General features: G+C 36.3%; 1 protein-coding gene across 5 annotated transcripts; it reads right to left on the reverse strand.

Annotated features, from left to right (window-relative positions):
• Positions 1-315: 315 nt before the first annotated feature.
• On the reverse strand, positions 316-10,228 carry LOC139976180 (uncharacterized). 5 transcript variants are annotated; one of them, XM_071984689.1, is made up of 6 exons: positions 10,061-10,228; positions 6,178-6,346; positions 2,856-3,850; positions 2,353-2,419; positions 1,232-1,400; positions 316-498 (listed from the first exon to the last, which is right to left on the reverse strand). In XM_071984689.1, exons 1-6 carry the CDS (start codon positions 10,199-10,201, stop codon positions 369-371), a joined length of 1,671 nt encoding a protein of 556 aa, XP_071840790.1. In that variant the 5' UTR covers positions 10,202-10,228; the 3' UTR covers positions 316-368. The 5 variants fall into 5 exon arrangements, with proteins under 5 accessions (XP_071840790.1, XP_071840792.1, XP_071840793.1 ...); XM_071984691.1 differs by having other exon boundaries at positions 6,178-6,433; positions 10,061-10,193; XM_071984692.1 differs by having other exon boundaries at positions 6,178-6,433; positions 10,054-10,172.
• Positions 10,229-16,691: the final 6,463 nt, after the last annotated feature.

Consider the following 16,691-nt stretch of genomic DNA (forward strand, 5'->3'; position numbering starts at 1 on the left):
AAACTTTTCTAACATTTGTGAACCTGCTTGGAAGAGTTTCAGAGTTTATGGAGTTATTGGAAAGGTGTCATGATAGCACCAAATAATAGTCTTTAACAATTTTGTCAACAAGTAAAACCTTGTAAATATCCACCAACAAAGTTAAACACAATAGTTTGAACTCTGTATAAATGTTTAACTGTTCATTTGTAAAAGAGACTTCTCTGTAGCTGGAGAGTCTATGGTTCCAGTTAAGGAGGCTCAAGAGGCTCGCTAACATTTTCTCAACTAGGAACACTTTAAATCAACCAAGTGACCTAGATTTATAATCCAAAGTTACCAAATTGTCAGACTAATGTGACCAATCACGGGAAGTGCCTGAAAAGCATTTAGACTGTCCAATCTGACTCAAACTCCTTCAGGTTTCCAACCAAAGCCAAAATTTTTGGGTTGACAGGATAGCTCTTCTTGGATTTGGGGGTCTTTCTTCCCTTTTCTGGATTCAATCCTACAAAGCAGCTGCAAAGAGGAGCAAAATTAGAACTGTGAAGTCATAAAGTTCAAATAAGTTTGCAATTATTAAACCATTTAACAATTAATTTCCCTTGGTCCCAAATTTACACTACAGTATGTCATACATGATAGTAAGATGTGACAACTCAGTTTCCAATTGTATGTGTGCTCACTGGCGTTGATAGGATACCTGTCTTAATTTGCAAGCCTTTGGAATTCAACAGTTTTCTAGGAAATCATGATCTGAAAAGAAGAGCTAATTTGTGAATCCTCTTTTAATTTCAATTTTGTTCAGTTTAAGCTGATACCCTATAGTTGTAACAAATTGTGCAGGTGTTCTCAGTAAGTAACCAAACTCATACATTCCCACCCTTTTTCCAAAATAATAAAACATGCCATTCAACTATTTACACTAACTTTCCATTGGTGAAAATAATGTAAAGGTCATCAATGTTTACAAAAGGTTACCAAAGCTGCTGTTATTCTTGGACCACAACAAATAGTACAAAATAAGTAAATCAGCTGTAACTGAGAACAGAGTATGATTTATTTCAATGATCTGCCTAGGAGTAGAGTTAACTGCAATTTGTTGATTTTTTTCTTTATTGGTACCTTTATGATCGGCTGATCTTTTGAAGGTGGCTAATAATATGCACACACTCTTACATTCCATGTCAAGGGAATGTCCACACAAAATAACATTGGTTAACTATTACTAGGGTACTTTCAGCCTACTCACCGCTGGATAAACTCCATTAAAGTTGCACCTTCAGATGGATACTCAATGTTTAAGATGAAAAACATTGCAAACAGCATGGTCATTGCACTTTCAAAAGTTTGAATGTGGTCATTAACAATAACCATATCTACTGCCAACATAAACTTTCTTCCAGTGTACATGTTTGGACCTGCAAAAAATAAATATCAATTAGAACTATTAAGAGAATGTCCAGTTAAAGTTAATGCCACTGCTATGACTACCACTACTTTACAGTTGCAGCGTGAATATACTCCAACTCGCGTGCACTAATGGGTCATTATTTTTTATTCAATATTTTTATTACCGGTATTCAAGGTTTGTTTCGGATGCACTTGGTATTTCGATATAATCGTTGATGGCAGATTTCAATATTGTCAGTGTGGATATGAAAGAAAAAACAGTTTATCTAATATATCGATTTACTGAGGCACCCTCAGCAACACAAAAATGACATTGAAAATGTTGCAATGGTCAACCAACATGTTTTTCCCACATATGAAGTCAAAAATGGACTATAGTTCTTGAGTTTCATGTTACATGCTGAGCATCAAATGCACACATACATGCTGAATTGATGCAGTAACAGAGTTTTCCCAGTTAAATCTCATATGGACTCATGACTTTGTCTTCCACAGGTGATAGTGCACTATGGGGTGTCATTGACACACTTGCCATCATATAACTTCCTAAGTTTCTCTCATCAAAGATTCCCAAATTTTGACCCCTGTTGATTCAAGTGACCACACCTACATACCACATGAGATCTGTCCAAGATTCCCTTCTTGAGATATCATGTTTACAAAGTATTCAGTTTCACCTCTGTTGACCCCAAATGATCTTTGACCTTTGCCAAAAACAATAGGCTTCTTGTACTCTATCGGGTACACCCACATGCCAACTATGAGATCTGTCTAAGCTTCCTTTCATGAGAAATTGTGTTTACAAGGTAGGCATCACTAAAATACATACACACGCACACATACTCACCATCACAAATTTCAAACGTTACAACTATCATCCAAACCAAAAAGGGAAAAAGAGCAGTGTATATGTACTGGAGGAAATGCATCTTAGAGCAAAATCCTCCAAATGCTTCTCACCTTGAATAATGATGCATGGGGATGTTGACTTCAGATCCTTAGTGATATTCTGCACAGTACTGGTTTCCTGAACATAATGTAAATGTAGGAACAATTAAATTGTTTGGAATACTTATCTTATTATATAGTGGGACAAAACATTCAAGATGCCATCTGGGAAACAGGAGTTTCTTCCAAAGCATAACATAAAACAATGAAACTGAGGGACAATATGTATCCCTGAAATCAAATGATGACAATGGGGAAGATCTTAATTAACTGATGGCATATGATGTACTGAACTTTGGACTTCAGAGTCCCAATACACAACAATTACAGCTGACCTACAAACAGTGAACATCGCAGAGGAAAATCGTTATAAAGTCAATCAACTTGACCAATACATCTACATAACTGTAAGTTTAAGAACGACAAACCAGAGCAAAACACAAAAACACAGACAAATAGTGCTATTCTGAGACTGTTCACAAGCTTAATGATTTATAAAGGTAGCTACTTCTTACCTTTGCAAGGTAGAAAAGATCGTCCCATTTATCTCCAAGGTGATTGCAGAGGAGGAGAATAAGTCCTGGAACATCAGGGGAATGATCACCACTTTCCTTCTTAGCACTCTCCACATCAGCTATTATATTTTGCACCTCCTTCTTCTTCTTTGCTGACACTTGCAGAAACTTCTGAATTCGTGGACTTTTATCTATAAAAGCTGTAGTGAGAACTGGTTTCAGTTTGATGCCCACTAAATCTTCAAAATGTCCCATCATCCCAACCTCTTCAAACAAGAAAGGATATTCATCAAGGAGAGCACATACAGGAACTTGCTGACTGTTTATCTTGGCACGGATGGTTGGAAATACAGTTTTCATGAGGAAAACAACCTCATTGTCATCCCATATGTTAAGTTCATGCATCACCTTTAAGTCATCTATCTTTTTTCTCTGCGTGTCTCGATCCTCCCCTTCAGGTAGGTCCTCTGGTTGCCAGTTTTTGCAGCCATATGAGGTGCTGAGTTTACGCTTCTTTGTTAGTGCTTCATTCTGTTCACCCTCTACAAACAGGGGGTAACCAACATTTAGGTGAAGTTTGCCTCTATTGACATTGCTCATACGGTTTTCCAACTGTGTAAGAAGGGATGCATATCCACTACCAACAACAAGTCCTTCAATGTCATCTTTAAAGGGTTCTGGAAACTCACGAACGATCTTCTGTGCAATAATAGAAAGGTGCTTTCGTCCTGGACTTGACTCAACTTTCATTATGTCATTGCATAATATTCTGATCATTTCACGCCGATCTTTGGGAGTGGGTCTCTGTTTCTTCTGGAGTGATTTTGTAAGGCTCTTAGGCATTTTATCCCAATCAACTTTATATGACTCTGCCCAATCTGCAATTACCGCTGCTGGACTTGATCCTGCTGAACTGGGCACCCAGCTGCAGCCTGGTGAACTGGCCACAGAGTCGGGTTCAGATGATTGTGAAGATTCTGATCCAAGCAACTTTTCTTTAAGAATGAAAATATGTCACATCAATGAAAGTAGATGATATGAAATGAATAAACAACCTTGATAAATTATTTCCTGATAACAGACATTTATTGCATTAAGGTACTAGTTTTTTGGACACTCACAGAACATCAGCATTTACACAACAAACAGGGGCAGCACTCAAGCTCGCAATCTATCGAATCAAGCATATCTTCAATTGGCAACAGGGGCATTCTCTGACACGTCTGTTTAGGTTGCTGTGGCCGAGAAGATAAAGGCGGTGGCATTTGAAGCAATGAGGCTTAGCAATCGGGAGGTTCGGGGTTCGATTCCCGGCCGGGTCATAGTAAGGTGGGTTTTTCAACCAAGAGCAATCTACGGTTTTCCCATCTGAAATGACTTTCTAAATTGAAAAGATTCCAAATTTGAGTTAAAATGTTGAATTGGAAGCCACCCGACGTGTAAGTTGTAATTCATAAGCCCTTGCGGTCTTCTCCCACATTTGTGGTCGCTTAAGCGTTGTAAAAATAACTGCTGATTATTATTATTATTATTATTATATTATTACTATATTATATTATTATTATATTATATATATTATTATATTATATTATTATTATATTCAGGGTTTTCGTTAGTAGCCGGGACCCGGGTCAAATGACCCGCTTACTGCACGTACATGACCCGGCTACTTTGCGCCGCTCAGTAAAAAAAAAAAAAAAATTAAAAAAAATTAAAAAAAAAAAAAAAAAATGACGAAAAAAATCGAGAGGAATAAATACCCACAACCAGATCAGGTGTGATTGAAACTGTCACAGCAGTTAACTGTTGGTAAAAACTACAAGAAGTTGAACATTAGTAGTATGGTCGAGGAGATGAGGCCGAGGGGTGGGTGAGAGTAGAGGTAGGCGAAGGGCTTCTCTTGACATACAAATTGTTGCTCAACAGAGATAAAAGCTGAATAAAAAACAGAAGGTTCTATCACAGACCTAGTTGGGTATTTTTTGGCAGTAAAATCCTACTCACTTTGTAGGTACCGTAGACCTACTATCATTTTGTTATGATCGCACTTCATTTAATGCAGCAAGTGCGTCACACCCTTGCTAAGTTCCGTTCAGTGGCATAGCTACCTCCCTAGGCTCCATGACCCGAGTGTTAATAAAAAAATTCAGGAGAAAAAAAGAAAAATAGGACAGAAGAAAGGGGTGATTGGGAGGGGGCAATATCATTGACCAAACAACTGTATATTGAACCATTTTGCATCTAGAGACTTTTTAAATTGCAATTTTCCGGCTTAGACCCCTCCCCCATGTCCGCGTACAGACAGTCCCGTCTACTTTTCAACTTGACCCACCTACTTCATTTCTTAACAAAAACCCTGTATATTATTATTATATTATTATTATTATTATATATTATTATTATTATTATATTATAGGTTAAGTCGCTGCTTGTTTGTTGACGTAGGCAATGGCTTTGTACACATGTACACACCGTACCGTATGCCGTATGGACCTTGTGCATAAGCATCGGACAAGGCTTGCTTTATAGTTTGTTAAGTTGTCAAGGTGTATTCTTATACTGTATGGAAAGCAAGCCATTGCCACAGTTCTCTGCATCTTTCAATCAGTATAGCCGAAGTGTGAAATTATTTGGGCAATTTTTGTTGATTATTGGATACAAGTGTTTTTGGGGCAAAGTAACACTCATACATATCAAATTGTTGCGTCAATGGCATTATTTGGTCACTGCAGACGTTTGCGTAGTGCCCGCTTATTTGGACCCCAAAGTGGGGGCCAAGTATGATCCCAGAGTTGAGGTACCCCATACTACCCCATAGTGGTTGTTTTTCAAGGTGACCTTTAGCCTTGTCATACTCCCATATGAACTTCAACATACTCTACAAACAACATAGAACGTATGTTCTATGTTTAATTTGAATTAAAAAGAAGGGTTTCCTCTTTTCTTGATGATAAATATTTTAGTTTGGGTATGTGGTGTATCATTTCAGTAGTTTGACCTGGTGTTTTCTGTGTGTTCTATTTGCTCACTACTTGAAAACTACTTAAAAAAATTCAAATCTAATGTATAATACTAATAATTAACCAGAAAATTTTCTTTAGAGAATTACAAAAATGCTAATGATGTACTATGTGACCAGTTTCCTTATTCAATTTGTGGTACCAGCAACTGTCTTAGACAATAAGAGAAACTTCTGTGTATCACATGTACTTACTATTTAGACATTTTTCCATCTCCTCTTGTAACTTACTTCTTAACCTCCCCTTTCCTCAAAAAAAGGAGGATAATCATATTTAGAAAGTGCAATTATATTTCTGCTTACCTGCCTTGTTTGCCCATGCTAGTAACAGCTTTCTCCTCTGTATTGGCTTCAGTACACTGGAAAGGTCATCATCAGTGATCAGCTTGAGATCGCACACACTTTCCACACCAGCAGCCAGGAGCTGTTCAACTACTTTGTCCACCATTTCAAGTGGCAGTGAAGGAAGATGCTGCATTATGGATGAAGCAACATCTTCAAGACAAATCGTATCATCTGATTGTTCTGACACGCTCATTTTAACAAGAGAACCTCAGACCTGAGTAATGGAAGTGAAGGTTTTAGTTCCTTCTCAATTCAGAATAATTCATATGCCACATTTGCTTACTATAAGTTTCTTTGTAAGGCCCATTATATACTCCTAGTTGTTCCATAATTGAGCTTGCACTCAAACATAGTTCTTTAAATGGAAGGCACTTTACATGTAAACACAAAGCCTTAATTAGATATTAATTGATAATTATTTCCTAACTTTACAACAGTTTTTCTGCAGTAATATCAACAAATGCATAAGCTATTTAACAAGTACATGTATGTAATGCTTCAAGTTCATTAGCATGGTTCTAAGAGAAGATGATACATTGCACCATCTTAAGTCAATGAAAATACGCCCCAGTTGTATAGAATTTGCCACTTACATGCCTATAAAAGCACTGCAGCTAATGGCTTATGCTTTAGTGAAAGCAAAAGCCTTCCTCTCACAAAATATGCCGGCAATGGAAAATAATCAGCAAGCTTAGAAATCTGCACACAAGACACTATATTCAAAGGCTGCAAACAGTAAACTCCAGTAGTGTGATTGAATGATCCACTGTGCATCTTTACGACAAGGTACACAATATTTTGCCTTTCAACAACTGCAAACAAAATGCAACCCAATTTAAGACTTGAAAAGCATGTATCAGAACACTGACATATTACAAAGAAACCCTTCTGGTAAGAAGTGCCAAACATCTGAACTCTGTCACTGATAACAGAATCATCAAACTTTACATTTGCTGCCTGCAAAGCATGCTTTATTTCAGGCATGAAACATTCTATGTTGAGGGATGTGGCATTTTCAATAACCAATCTATCAGGATATATTTTCCCTGAGCTGTTATAAGCTTGAAAGTACTGGTGTTGATTTGCTAAAGACTGTGTAACATTGATGAAATTTTGTGCAGATCTGGCACAACGTTTGAAATAGGAGTGCTTACTTTCGAAGCGTAGAGTCCACACTCTCATTAATGGTCCAAACTTAATAATTAAATCTGGATAGTGGCTCAGGAAATGATGTTTTGGTCTGAGGGGAGTATCAGCAAAGAGTCGTATTCTCTCAGTCAAGTATTCCTCCATTATCACCCTTAAATATGCAAGTTGCTCATGTGAAATCTTTGGAGAACACACATACTCAACAACTTCTCGTAAAAGAAGAAAGAGTCTCCATACAAGGTCATTATGATCTTTAACATATGCACTCAAAATAATTGGAAGAAGTCTCAAAAGGTTCCAGTTTTCAACGGCCTGACCACCTAAGCGGTTACCTGATAAATTTACAAATGCAGGTTTATTGTTTGCATCGCGTCCTTGAAATTTAAACTGTACCCACATTATATTCAAATCTGCATATGTGAACCAATGTTTTTGTTTAATCCAGTATTGAATAAACATGGCTACATCGTAATCAACAACTCCTTCAAACAAGTCGTGCCCCAGGCATGGTGGCAAACCAGGTGCACACACATGAAAATACCTCAAAGAATTAAAACATGAATTAAATTTAATTCCTTGATGATGATTTTCTTCATGATCTTCAAGGTGTGCAATGCAAGAATCATACTCCTCCTTGGTTCTAGGCTTCCCAACTGCATATGGTGCGTTACATTTGAAGTCATGTGAAGTTATTAAACAGTAGCGGCACATGTTAGTTCCTGAAAAATTCTCAATGAAACCCCCAATACAATGGGAACCTAAATTATCCCCTAATATACAAGACAGCGCACCTTTCCAGACCACCCCGTCATTTGTTTCTATTCCAACTTCCTCTAATGTTTTCAAATCATTTATCACTCTCTCAAAAACCTTCTGCTGCCCAAAGACCTTAAAATCAACTTCTTTACACAAAAACACAAGCTGCATTGCATCAACAACAGATCTGTACTCAGGTTGGATGTTTCCAAGTGTAAAGTACATTGCTAGTATTTTGTGTTTTTTTCTTGCCGACCCAAGTGGGTTTACAATTTCAAATGAGTCTTGATAGAGAATGATGGATAAAGATCTTTCACAACTTTGAAACAAACTATTTTTTTTAAAAACTGTACCATCCACTATGTCAGTAAGAACAGATGAGTCTTCACTTTGGTGCCTACTTTGACATTGTCCCAACACAAAATCATCTGAAAGGTGCAACTGAATGCTCTCCTTGATTGGAATGTAATGATAGTAATGCATTTTTTGTGCTGAATCTCTCCCTAGTGATATTGCAATTGGAGCAACAAACTTGAATGCTGATTTATAGTACTCTTTTCTACAGTGCTGCGTTCTGAGTTTTCCTTTACAACTATCAACAGCAATCCATGCATCTATCTCATTCATATAATCGGCTACACATTTGATACGTTCTTCTGCTAAACCCTCATCTCTCAATTTTTGAGTAATTTTCAAAACCTGATCTTGTTGACATAAACTGTGAATAGTTTGAAGCTCCTCAACAATCATTTGAATTGTTTGTGATGGAACAAGTTGTTTTGCCTGAAGTTTCAGAAGAAACAAGGCAAAATTTTGTTGAAATTGAAGCCTAGACTGACCTGTTTCTTGCGCCCTACCTTGGCAATTGTTACTGTTTTCGAAATCACAGCTTATGTCATTTTCACGGACAAATCTATCAGTCTCTGTAGACACATCAAAGCAGTTAGTGTCTAGAGGTATATCTTGATCCAAAGAGCAATGATCACGAGTAGAAAGTTTGTATTTATCCAAAATGTTTACAGCTCCCCAGTTTCTGTGACGTGACAAATGTGCTGTAAATGAACTGGTTTTTGAAAAATCTCTTTTGCACTTCTTATATGGACAAGATACAATTTGGCCTTTTCTTATATGTGCTTTTAAGTGTGCCAAATATGAGGACAGATCTGTGAGTTCTTTTTGACAGATTTCATACGTACAAATCAATGACAGGTTAACTGACTGAAGATTTGCTGCAACTGCTGTTTGCTTTTGAAGATGGCGGTGATACCTAGTCACATGAATCTTCATTGCAGCAAAAGTTGATAGGGTATAGCCACAATTAACAAAACAACATGGAAATCTCACTCGAGGTATATTCCTATGGGAACTCACATGATCAACATAGCTACGGATAGTAGCTGTTAGTGTATTGCATATTTTACAGGTGTACATTTCTGCCCTGCTTCACTATTGATTGGAGCTAATCAAAACTGATCATTTGAAAGAAACATGAATTATGCCTTTTCAAATTCAGTCATGTTCTAAAAGGCTAATTAACCTTTGCTAATCTAAAGACTTCATATTACATGCCACATGAGAGCCAATATCATCCATGTATGTAGGCTATCAGCACCAATTAACTTACAAGTTACAATGTACCCACCCTTATAATATTATATCATATTAACCTAAACAACATGAAGCAAGGCTAAGCTTCACACGCACATATCAAAATGCACGGTAGGGCGACGATAGGTTGTCTAATACAGCGCCAGTGTTTCTATAGTGATAGTCTAACTCTTAATTATCGTTCGTCTAGTCTACGTTATAGGCACTGGGCCCTACGGTTATAACTAAAATATAAACTAACTTTTTGTTATGACCAGACTTTCAAAGTTGTTTTGTTGATAATAATAATGCAAATGTAGCATATGGTTCAAATAAATTTACCACTCACGTCTGACGAAGTACTCAATGAAGTCTTGTTCTGGTGTGGAAATGTGCGTAGCCTACTGGACAGCAACGGCAGTTGTTTTCCTCTCGTGTCGACGTACTTTGAAGCGCTGTAGTATTGTATTGTGCAATCTATACACTTCATACGTACGTTAATGCGAGATCCGATCAATCATAATGTACAGAACAGCGCAGCATGTACTGGACGTTCATCGCGCCAACTTGGGTCATGTGACTGCATGCTGGACTGTAGCCAAGTTTTCCGGGAAAGCCAACGGCAGCCGACCATATATCAAAATAATTCCCGCCTGTGCGCGAGACGTCATCGCTGTTACAGACACGTTGACGCCAATCATCGAGCTAGACCGGCTGGGTCGAATGGGAGAAGGTGTTGAGGGGGGGGGGGGGGGGGTGGTGGTTCAGATGAATGAAATGACATTTGCTGAACTAGACATATTTAACAACATTTTGATACGTTCGGTGACCCATTTAGCTATAAATAGCTGCATGTGTGACCGTACATTGAGCACACGGAATTGTCATCGGTTCATGTTGTACTGACAATACAAGTTAACATTAAAACAATGAATTAGACTACATCTTGAAGGCTGGGCATTGTATTCTTGGCAGCTCACATCAGTAATTGTTTTGATAGGATTTCGGAAGTTGTATACTCCTTAAACAAACGGTAAACTAATTGGAACAGTACCATCTATGTCGTTTTCATTAGTTAACACGTTAGGCATTTACAAGTAATTCGTTACTAAAACTCTTGAAATGGTTAGATTTCACATATTTGACCTACAGACCCTTCAAGGTTATCTTTCACATTGTTTTCGTTCGCTGGACAATTAAGGGTCATTGATGAGCCTCACGGGGGTGGGGGTTGTTGCTCAAATGTAAGTTTATGTAACACTAAGGCAGAAAACGACTGTAGGGACAAAGTTAACTGGTAATTGTGGGTTGGATCATGGAGCTATCGGTAATAGCTTCATGGTTGGATTTCATTCTTTTCTTTGCCAAACGGTAATGTTACTGCACGATGGAGTTTGTTGTATACCGTTGTATATTGGTAACGTGTTTCCACCTTCAAGAATATTTCCGTATAACGCTCTTCAAATTCCAATTTTACATGCATTAGATTGCAAAACAAACTTATTCTGTAAAGTACATGACACACATAATGTCTGTAAAAATCACAGAATTTTACATGTAAATATAAAAAACTGACTTATTCTGTAAAATTTTACAGAATTATCCTGTAAATTTTCATTGGAGGGAAAAATACTACAATTTTTTGTAAACCACTTGCTGTAACATAAAACGTCTGTAAAAATCACAGAATTTTACATGTAAATATTAAAAACTGACATATTCTGTAAAATTTTACAGGATTTTCCTGTAAATTTTCTTTGGAGGGAAAAATACTACAATTTTGTGTAAACCACTTGCTGTACAGAAAACGTCTGTTAAAATAACAGACGTTTACATGTAAATATAGAAAACCGGCTTTTTCTGTAAAAATCGACAGGAATTTACTGTAAATTTACAATTTTTTTTAACAGTGCATATTGATCATTGCACAGGATATTAAACTTGGTTAGAAACTTAAAGATACGATTGTACATAAGCCTTTCAATAATTTTTGAAAAACATGATAATAAAGAAATAGGACGGTAATTTTCATATACATCTTGGTCACCTTTTTTAAAAATTGGTATAACCTTAGCAATCTTTAGTTTATCTGGAAATGTACCAGAAGTAAAAGATAAATTACAAATATAAGTCAATGGTTTGGCGATAAAGTGAATAACATTTCTTATTATATCTGGTTTAAAATCGTCATATCCCGCTGCTTTTTTTTTTGGTTTCAGGCTGGAAATAGCAACTATTGAAAGTTCTTCCTCACTGACAGGATTAATGAACATAGATTGACTGTTTCTGTTATTATTATGAATAATATATTCTGTTCTACCTTTATTTGTAATATTTCTTGCAAGTGAGGGTCCAATGTTTACAAAATATTTGTTAAAGTAGCTGGCAATGTCATTCTCGTTGCTGATTTCTTGATCACCAGTTTTAAAAGCAGCAGGATATCCACCTTTTTTTCGGTTGGTGTTTAGAACTTCGTTAATTGTATTCCAAGTTACACTTATATTATTTCTACTATTTTTGAATTTATCATAGAAATACAATCTTTTAGAAAATATAATAATATGGTTAAGCTTGTTGCGATAATGCTTATACGTAGCCTTGTTAACATCAGTAGGTGCTGTTAAATAACTTTTAAAGAGATTGTTCTTTCTTTTGATAGATGTCAACATTCCAGTTGTAATCCATGGATGTTTCTTTTTACGTCGTTTCCTTTTGCTTACATAACATATTGGGAAACAATTATTATAGGTATAATTAAAGGATTCAAAGAAAGGTGTTTTAAGCAGCATTAACATCAGTTTGGCTTAAAACATCGTTCCAGTTTTTGTTTTCGATTTCATAGTTAAAACGCCTGATTTTATCTGGTTTATAATTTCGCCTGTACATGAAGTTCATTGGTCTGTTATTCTTGGTAGGAATTTGGTTTGATTTGATTTGGTTTATTTTTTTTTTTCACGTGCAAATATACAAGGTGAAAGGAAGTCTTCTACAAAGCATACAATAGCTTAACAATGTAGAAGACTCCCTGAAGAAAGAAAAGAGAAGAAAAAATTAAAAATCAAATTAAACGTTTCGACAATAAATCAATTATATGATATTTTAGTTAATATGATTAAGCCATTTACTAAATGTGGAGCTTGTTTTCTTAGTTTTTAAAGTTATTGACAGTGAATTCCAAATTTTGAATTATTGGTAACTTTAAAAAGAGAGATTGTATAATTGAGGATTAGCTTCAGAAAACTACTCAAACCTATTCTGGCTGAGCTCAGGAAATTGGGTATTTCTTGCCTGAGCTACATTGATGATATTTATATCCAGGCTAATACCAAAAGTGCATGTGTTTCTGCAGTGCATACGCCTATTATTCAGTACCTATTAGTTCTATAAGTCGAAAATTTTTGAGACTTGCGTTCAAAGACAAACTTTATCAGTATACTTGCCTACAAAATGGGATGGCCTCAGCACCTCGCATTTTTACTAAACTACTCAAACCTATTCTGGCTGAGCTCAGGAAATTGGGTATTTCTTGCCTGAGCTACATTGATGATATTTATATCCAGGCTTTTTTTATTTTCAAAGTTTGGAAAGTAAGGATGTTATGTTATCCTTTGTACCAAGTGGTTATGAAATTACCTCAGTTCTTGTTTAAAAAGAAAAAAATGTTTCTGTTGCTCAGCAAGCAAATTAAAAAAGATACAAACTTTGAATTTGTGTTCGTTTGTAATCTTTCTGTTCGTATGCGCTTGAACACTGCTTTGAAATCTCAAGTAGTTCCGTTGTGAAGTGTAATGGGGAAGTAGAATCGTTAAATTTAACGAGACCATGGGTTGAAGTTTGATTGAGATTCTACTGAGACATTACACGAACGAAGGGATTACTTGCCCTCCCATGTAATGCATTCTCATGCAGGATTATTATCACATAATTTTCCCTCCCAGAAGTTCGTGGTGTTCAATCGCATATGGTAACTTTAAAAACTGAAGCTAATCCTCAATTATACAATCAATACAATTATACAACAAAACAAATTGACTACGAGAAATACAAAGCTCAAAAATTCTCCGATTACGACTGTACCCATTTTAAAAACCTAGAAGATGAGTCGAACCAACTTTCATTAAGAGAATTACAAGGAACCTTCCTCAGGTCTAAAATTCAGTGGCACGAGGAGGGTGAAAAATCAACAAAGTTTTTCTTTAATCTTGAAAAATCAACGAAAATAATGAAGGTAATGAAACTACTAACTGACCAGAGCTTAATCATCACCGATCAACACGAAATTATGAAAGAACAAGTAAAGTTTTATACAAACCTCTACCAAGCCGGAGAAACCGACAACGAATCGCGGAATCAGATACTTTGTGAACTCAGAAGATTTCTCTCGCCAATGGACGATGAAGCATGTGAAGCAAATATTTCATTAGATGAGTTGAAAGCCGCTCTGTTAGCAATGGAACCTGGAGTCCAGGACTAGATGGACTAACTGCTGAATTTTACAAAGTGTTTTGGCGGGATTTTATCGATATTTTTACTAGACTCATTGAGACATCTTTCCATGACAACGAACTCTGTGAATCCATGAAAATAAGTATACTTACCCTTATACCCAAGAAAGGAGATCTTCGTAGTTTAAATAATTGGAGGCCAATAAGCCTCTCAAATGTCGATTACAAAATGATTGCAAAAGCCTGCCAAACGAATCACAAGTATCAGTAAGAATATTATTTCAGAAGATCAAACGTGTTGTATTCAATCAAGAGATATTTCTGAAAACGTACTTAGTATGCAAAATGTAATTGAGTATGTAAATTCATATAATAAACCAGGTTTTATTCTTAAAATAGACCACTATAAAGCCTTTGACAGAGTTGACCATAAATACCTCTTCGAAGTCGCTGAAAAATTGGGTTTTGGCCCTAAGCTCCTAAAATGGATCAAACTGTTTTTTACCAATATCGAGGGCCGAATCAAGCACAATGGTTATATATCCGATCCCTTCCCTGTCAAAAGGGGAGTTCGGCAGGGCTGCCCACTCTCAGCCATGCTCTATGTTCTCTGTGCCGAACCGTTTCTTGGAGCTATAATTAATTGTCCATATATTCATGGTATTAAATTTTGTGAAGTCGAAGCCAAAATTTTTCAGCACGCGGACGACACTACCTTTTTCGTGTCTAGTATCACAAGTATTTATTCTATTTTTAACATCATTAAATTGTATGAACGTGCTTCTGGCTCTAGTTGTAATATTGATAAAACTGAATTACTTAGCATTGGGTGCAGCCATGTTAATCCCAGCAATTTCGACTTCCCTGTGAGGAAAGATTTCATTACAGTATTAGGTGTTGCTATTGGTAACGATAAAAAATCAATCGAAAAAGAAAATTGGGAGAAAAAAGTTACCTCCTGCCGTAAATTACTAAATACCTTTTTACCTTTTAAATACCTTTTAAATTATCTTTTAAGGGTAAATCTCTCATAATAAATTCGCTCATCGTAACTCGCTTAGTATATTTGACCACTGTTTTACCAGTCCCTGATTGGTTTATCACCACATTACGTCAGAGTGTAGTCGATTTTATCTGGAGAGGTAAAAAACCTTCTATTAAGTATCTTAACTTGCTTTTACCAATCGACAGAGGGGGATTCAGTTTGAGCGACATTGAATTAACAAGCGATGCTCTTAGAATTAAATTTTGTAGTCAGATATTAAGCAATAACATTAATATTAAATTACAAAAATTAATGTTGTATTTTTTTAATATGTATGAAGATATGAGCCTTGGGCGTGGTATCTTTCAAATTACTCCTAACCGCAAGTCTGTTCATAAGCTAAGCCCGTATTACACATGTGAACTCATGTTAGCATGGGATCGGCTAATTCAAGGCCGTTTCTGGCTACCAGAGACAAGAGAAGACATCCTCAATCAACCTATCTTTAGTAATACCCTGATTGTTGACAATGATAGTCAAACACTTTTTAATCGTCACTTAATTAAAGGTGGTATCGTTTCTGTAAGTGTTCTGATGTATGAGATTACACCCACTTCTCTGCCAGCCAAGGCCGTGCATGAGTGCATTGAGCTTGCTAATCCTGATAATCCCCTTACAGTAACCGATGTTCAGAATTATTTTGATTTGATTTGATTTATTTGTTTTTCACGTGTAAATTTACAGTGTGAAGGAAGTCTTCCAAAAAGCGTACAACAGCTTAACAAAATTATATCGATGTCATTCTCCACGCCTTCCCCTCTGACTGGTTAGGTGATATATTTTCTTCTGATGCAATTGTATCTACGCAAATTGACTATAATCCTACTGTAAAATTTCAAAATGGCAAAAACATTATAGATGCCTCCTCAGTTTCGTGCAGAATAGCTTCACGCCTTTTGCGTGACAATCTTAACACATCGCCCAAGGGCGAAGAATACTGGAAGCAGCATTTTCCCAGTCTTGATTTTTCTAATAGATGGAGTAACATATATCGTTCTCCAAAGTGTTTCTTTGACGCCGATATCGACTTCAAAGTATTACATAATATTCTTTACACTAACGACAAATTGTACAAGTTTGGATTAACCGGTTCTCCTTACTGCACCTTTTGCAAAACCACGCACGAAAGTACTATTCATCTTTTTATTGAGTGTTCTGAAGTCGAAAATGTATGGCACTTTTTGGTTAATAAGTTGCATACTTTACAACCGGTAGTTAATTTTGATGAATGGAAGGGGTTGTCCCTTCTGGGTCATTTTTGGCCGTAAAAGCAACTGTATTGTAGGAATTTTGTGTGACTTCATCTTCAATATATATAAGTGTACAATTTGGAATTGCAGAATATCCCGCCTCAATAATAACTATCTTTGTAATATTGAAAAAGTTTTTCACAATGTACTCAAGAAGAAAATTCGGTTACTTTTTGATGTGTACTATCACAAAAACAATACCTCACGGTTTTTTAATATATTTACACAGAACGATATTGT

Source organism: Apostichopus japonicus, chromosome 11 (assembly GCF_037975245.1).
Source record: "Apostichopus japonicus isolate 1M-3 chromosome 11, ASM3797524v1, whole genome shotgun sequence".
Lineage (NCBI taxonomy): Eukaryota > Metazoa > Echinodermata > Holothuroidea > Aspidochirotida > Stichopodidae > Apostichopus > Apostichopus japonicus.

What these genes read in the sequence shown, in the direction of transcription:
- LOC139976180 (XM_071984689.1), bottom strand. Translation starts at nt 10,201, where the DNA reads ATGAAGTGTATAGATTGCACAATACAATACTACAGCGCTTCAAAGTAC. An exon ending in CATTGAGTACTTCGTCAGAC is followed by an intron (nt 6,347 to 10,060) that starts GTGAGTGGTAAA and finishes TCCATAATGCAG; the next exon opens with CATCTTCCTTCACTGCCACT. An exon ending in CCCATGCATCATTATTCAAG is followed by an intron (nt 1,401 to 2,352) that starts GTGAGAAGCATT and finishes TATTTTTTGCAG; the next exon opens with GTCCAAACATGTACACTGGA.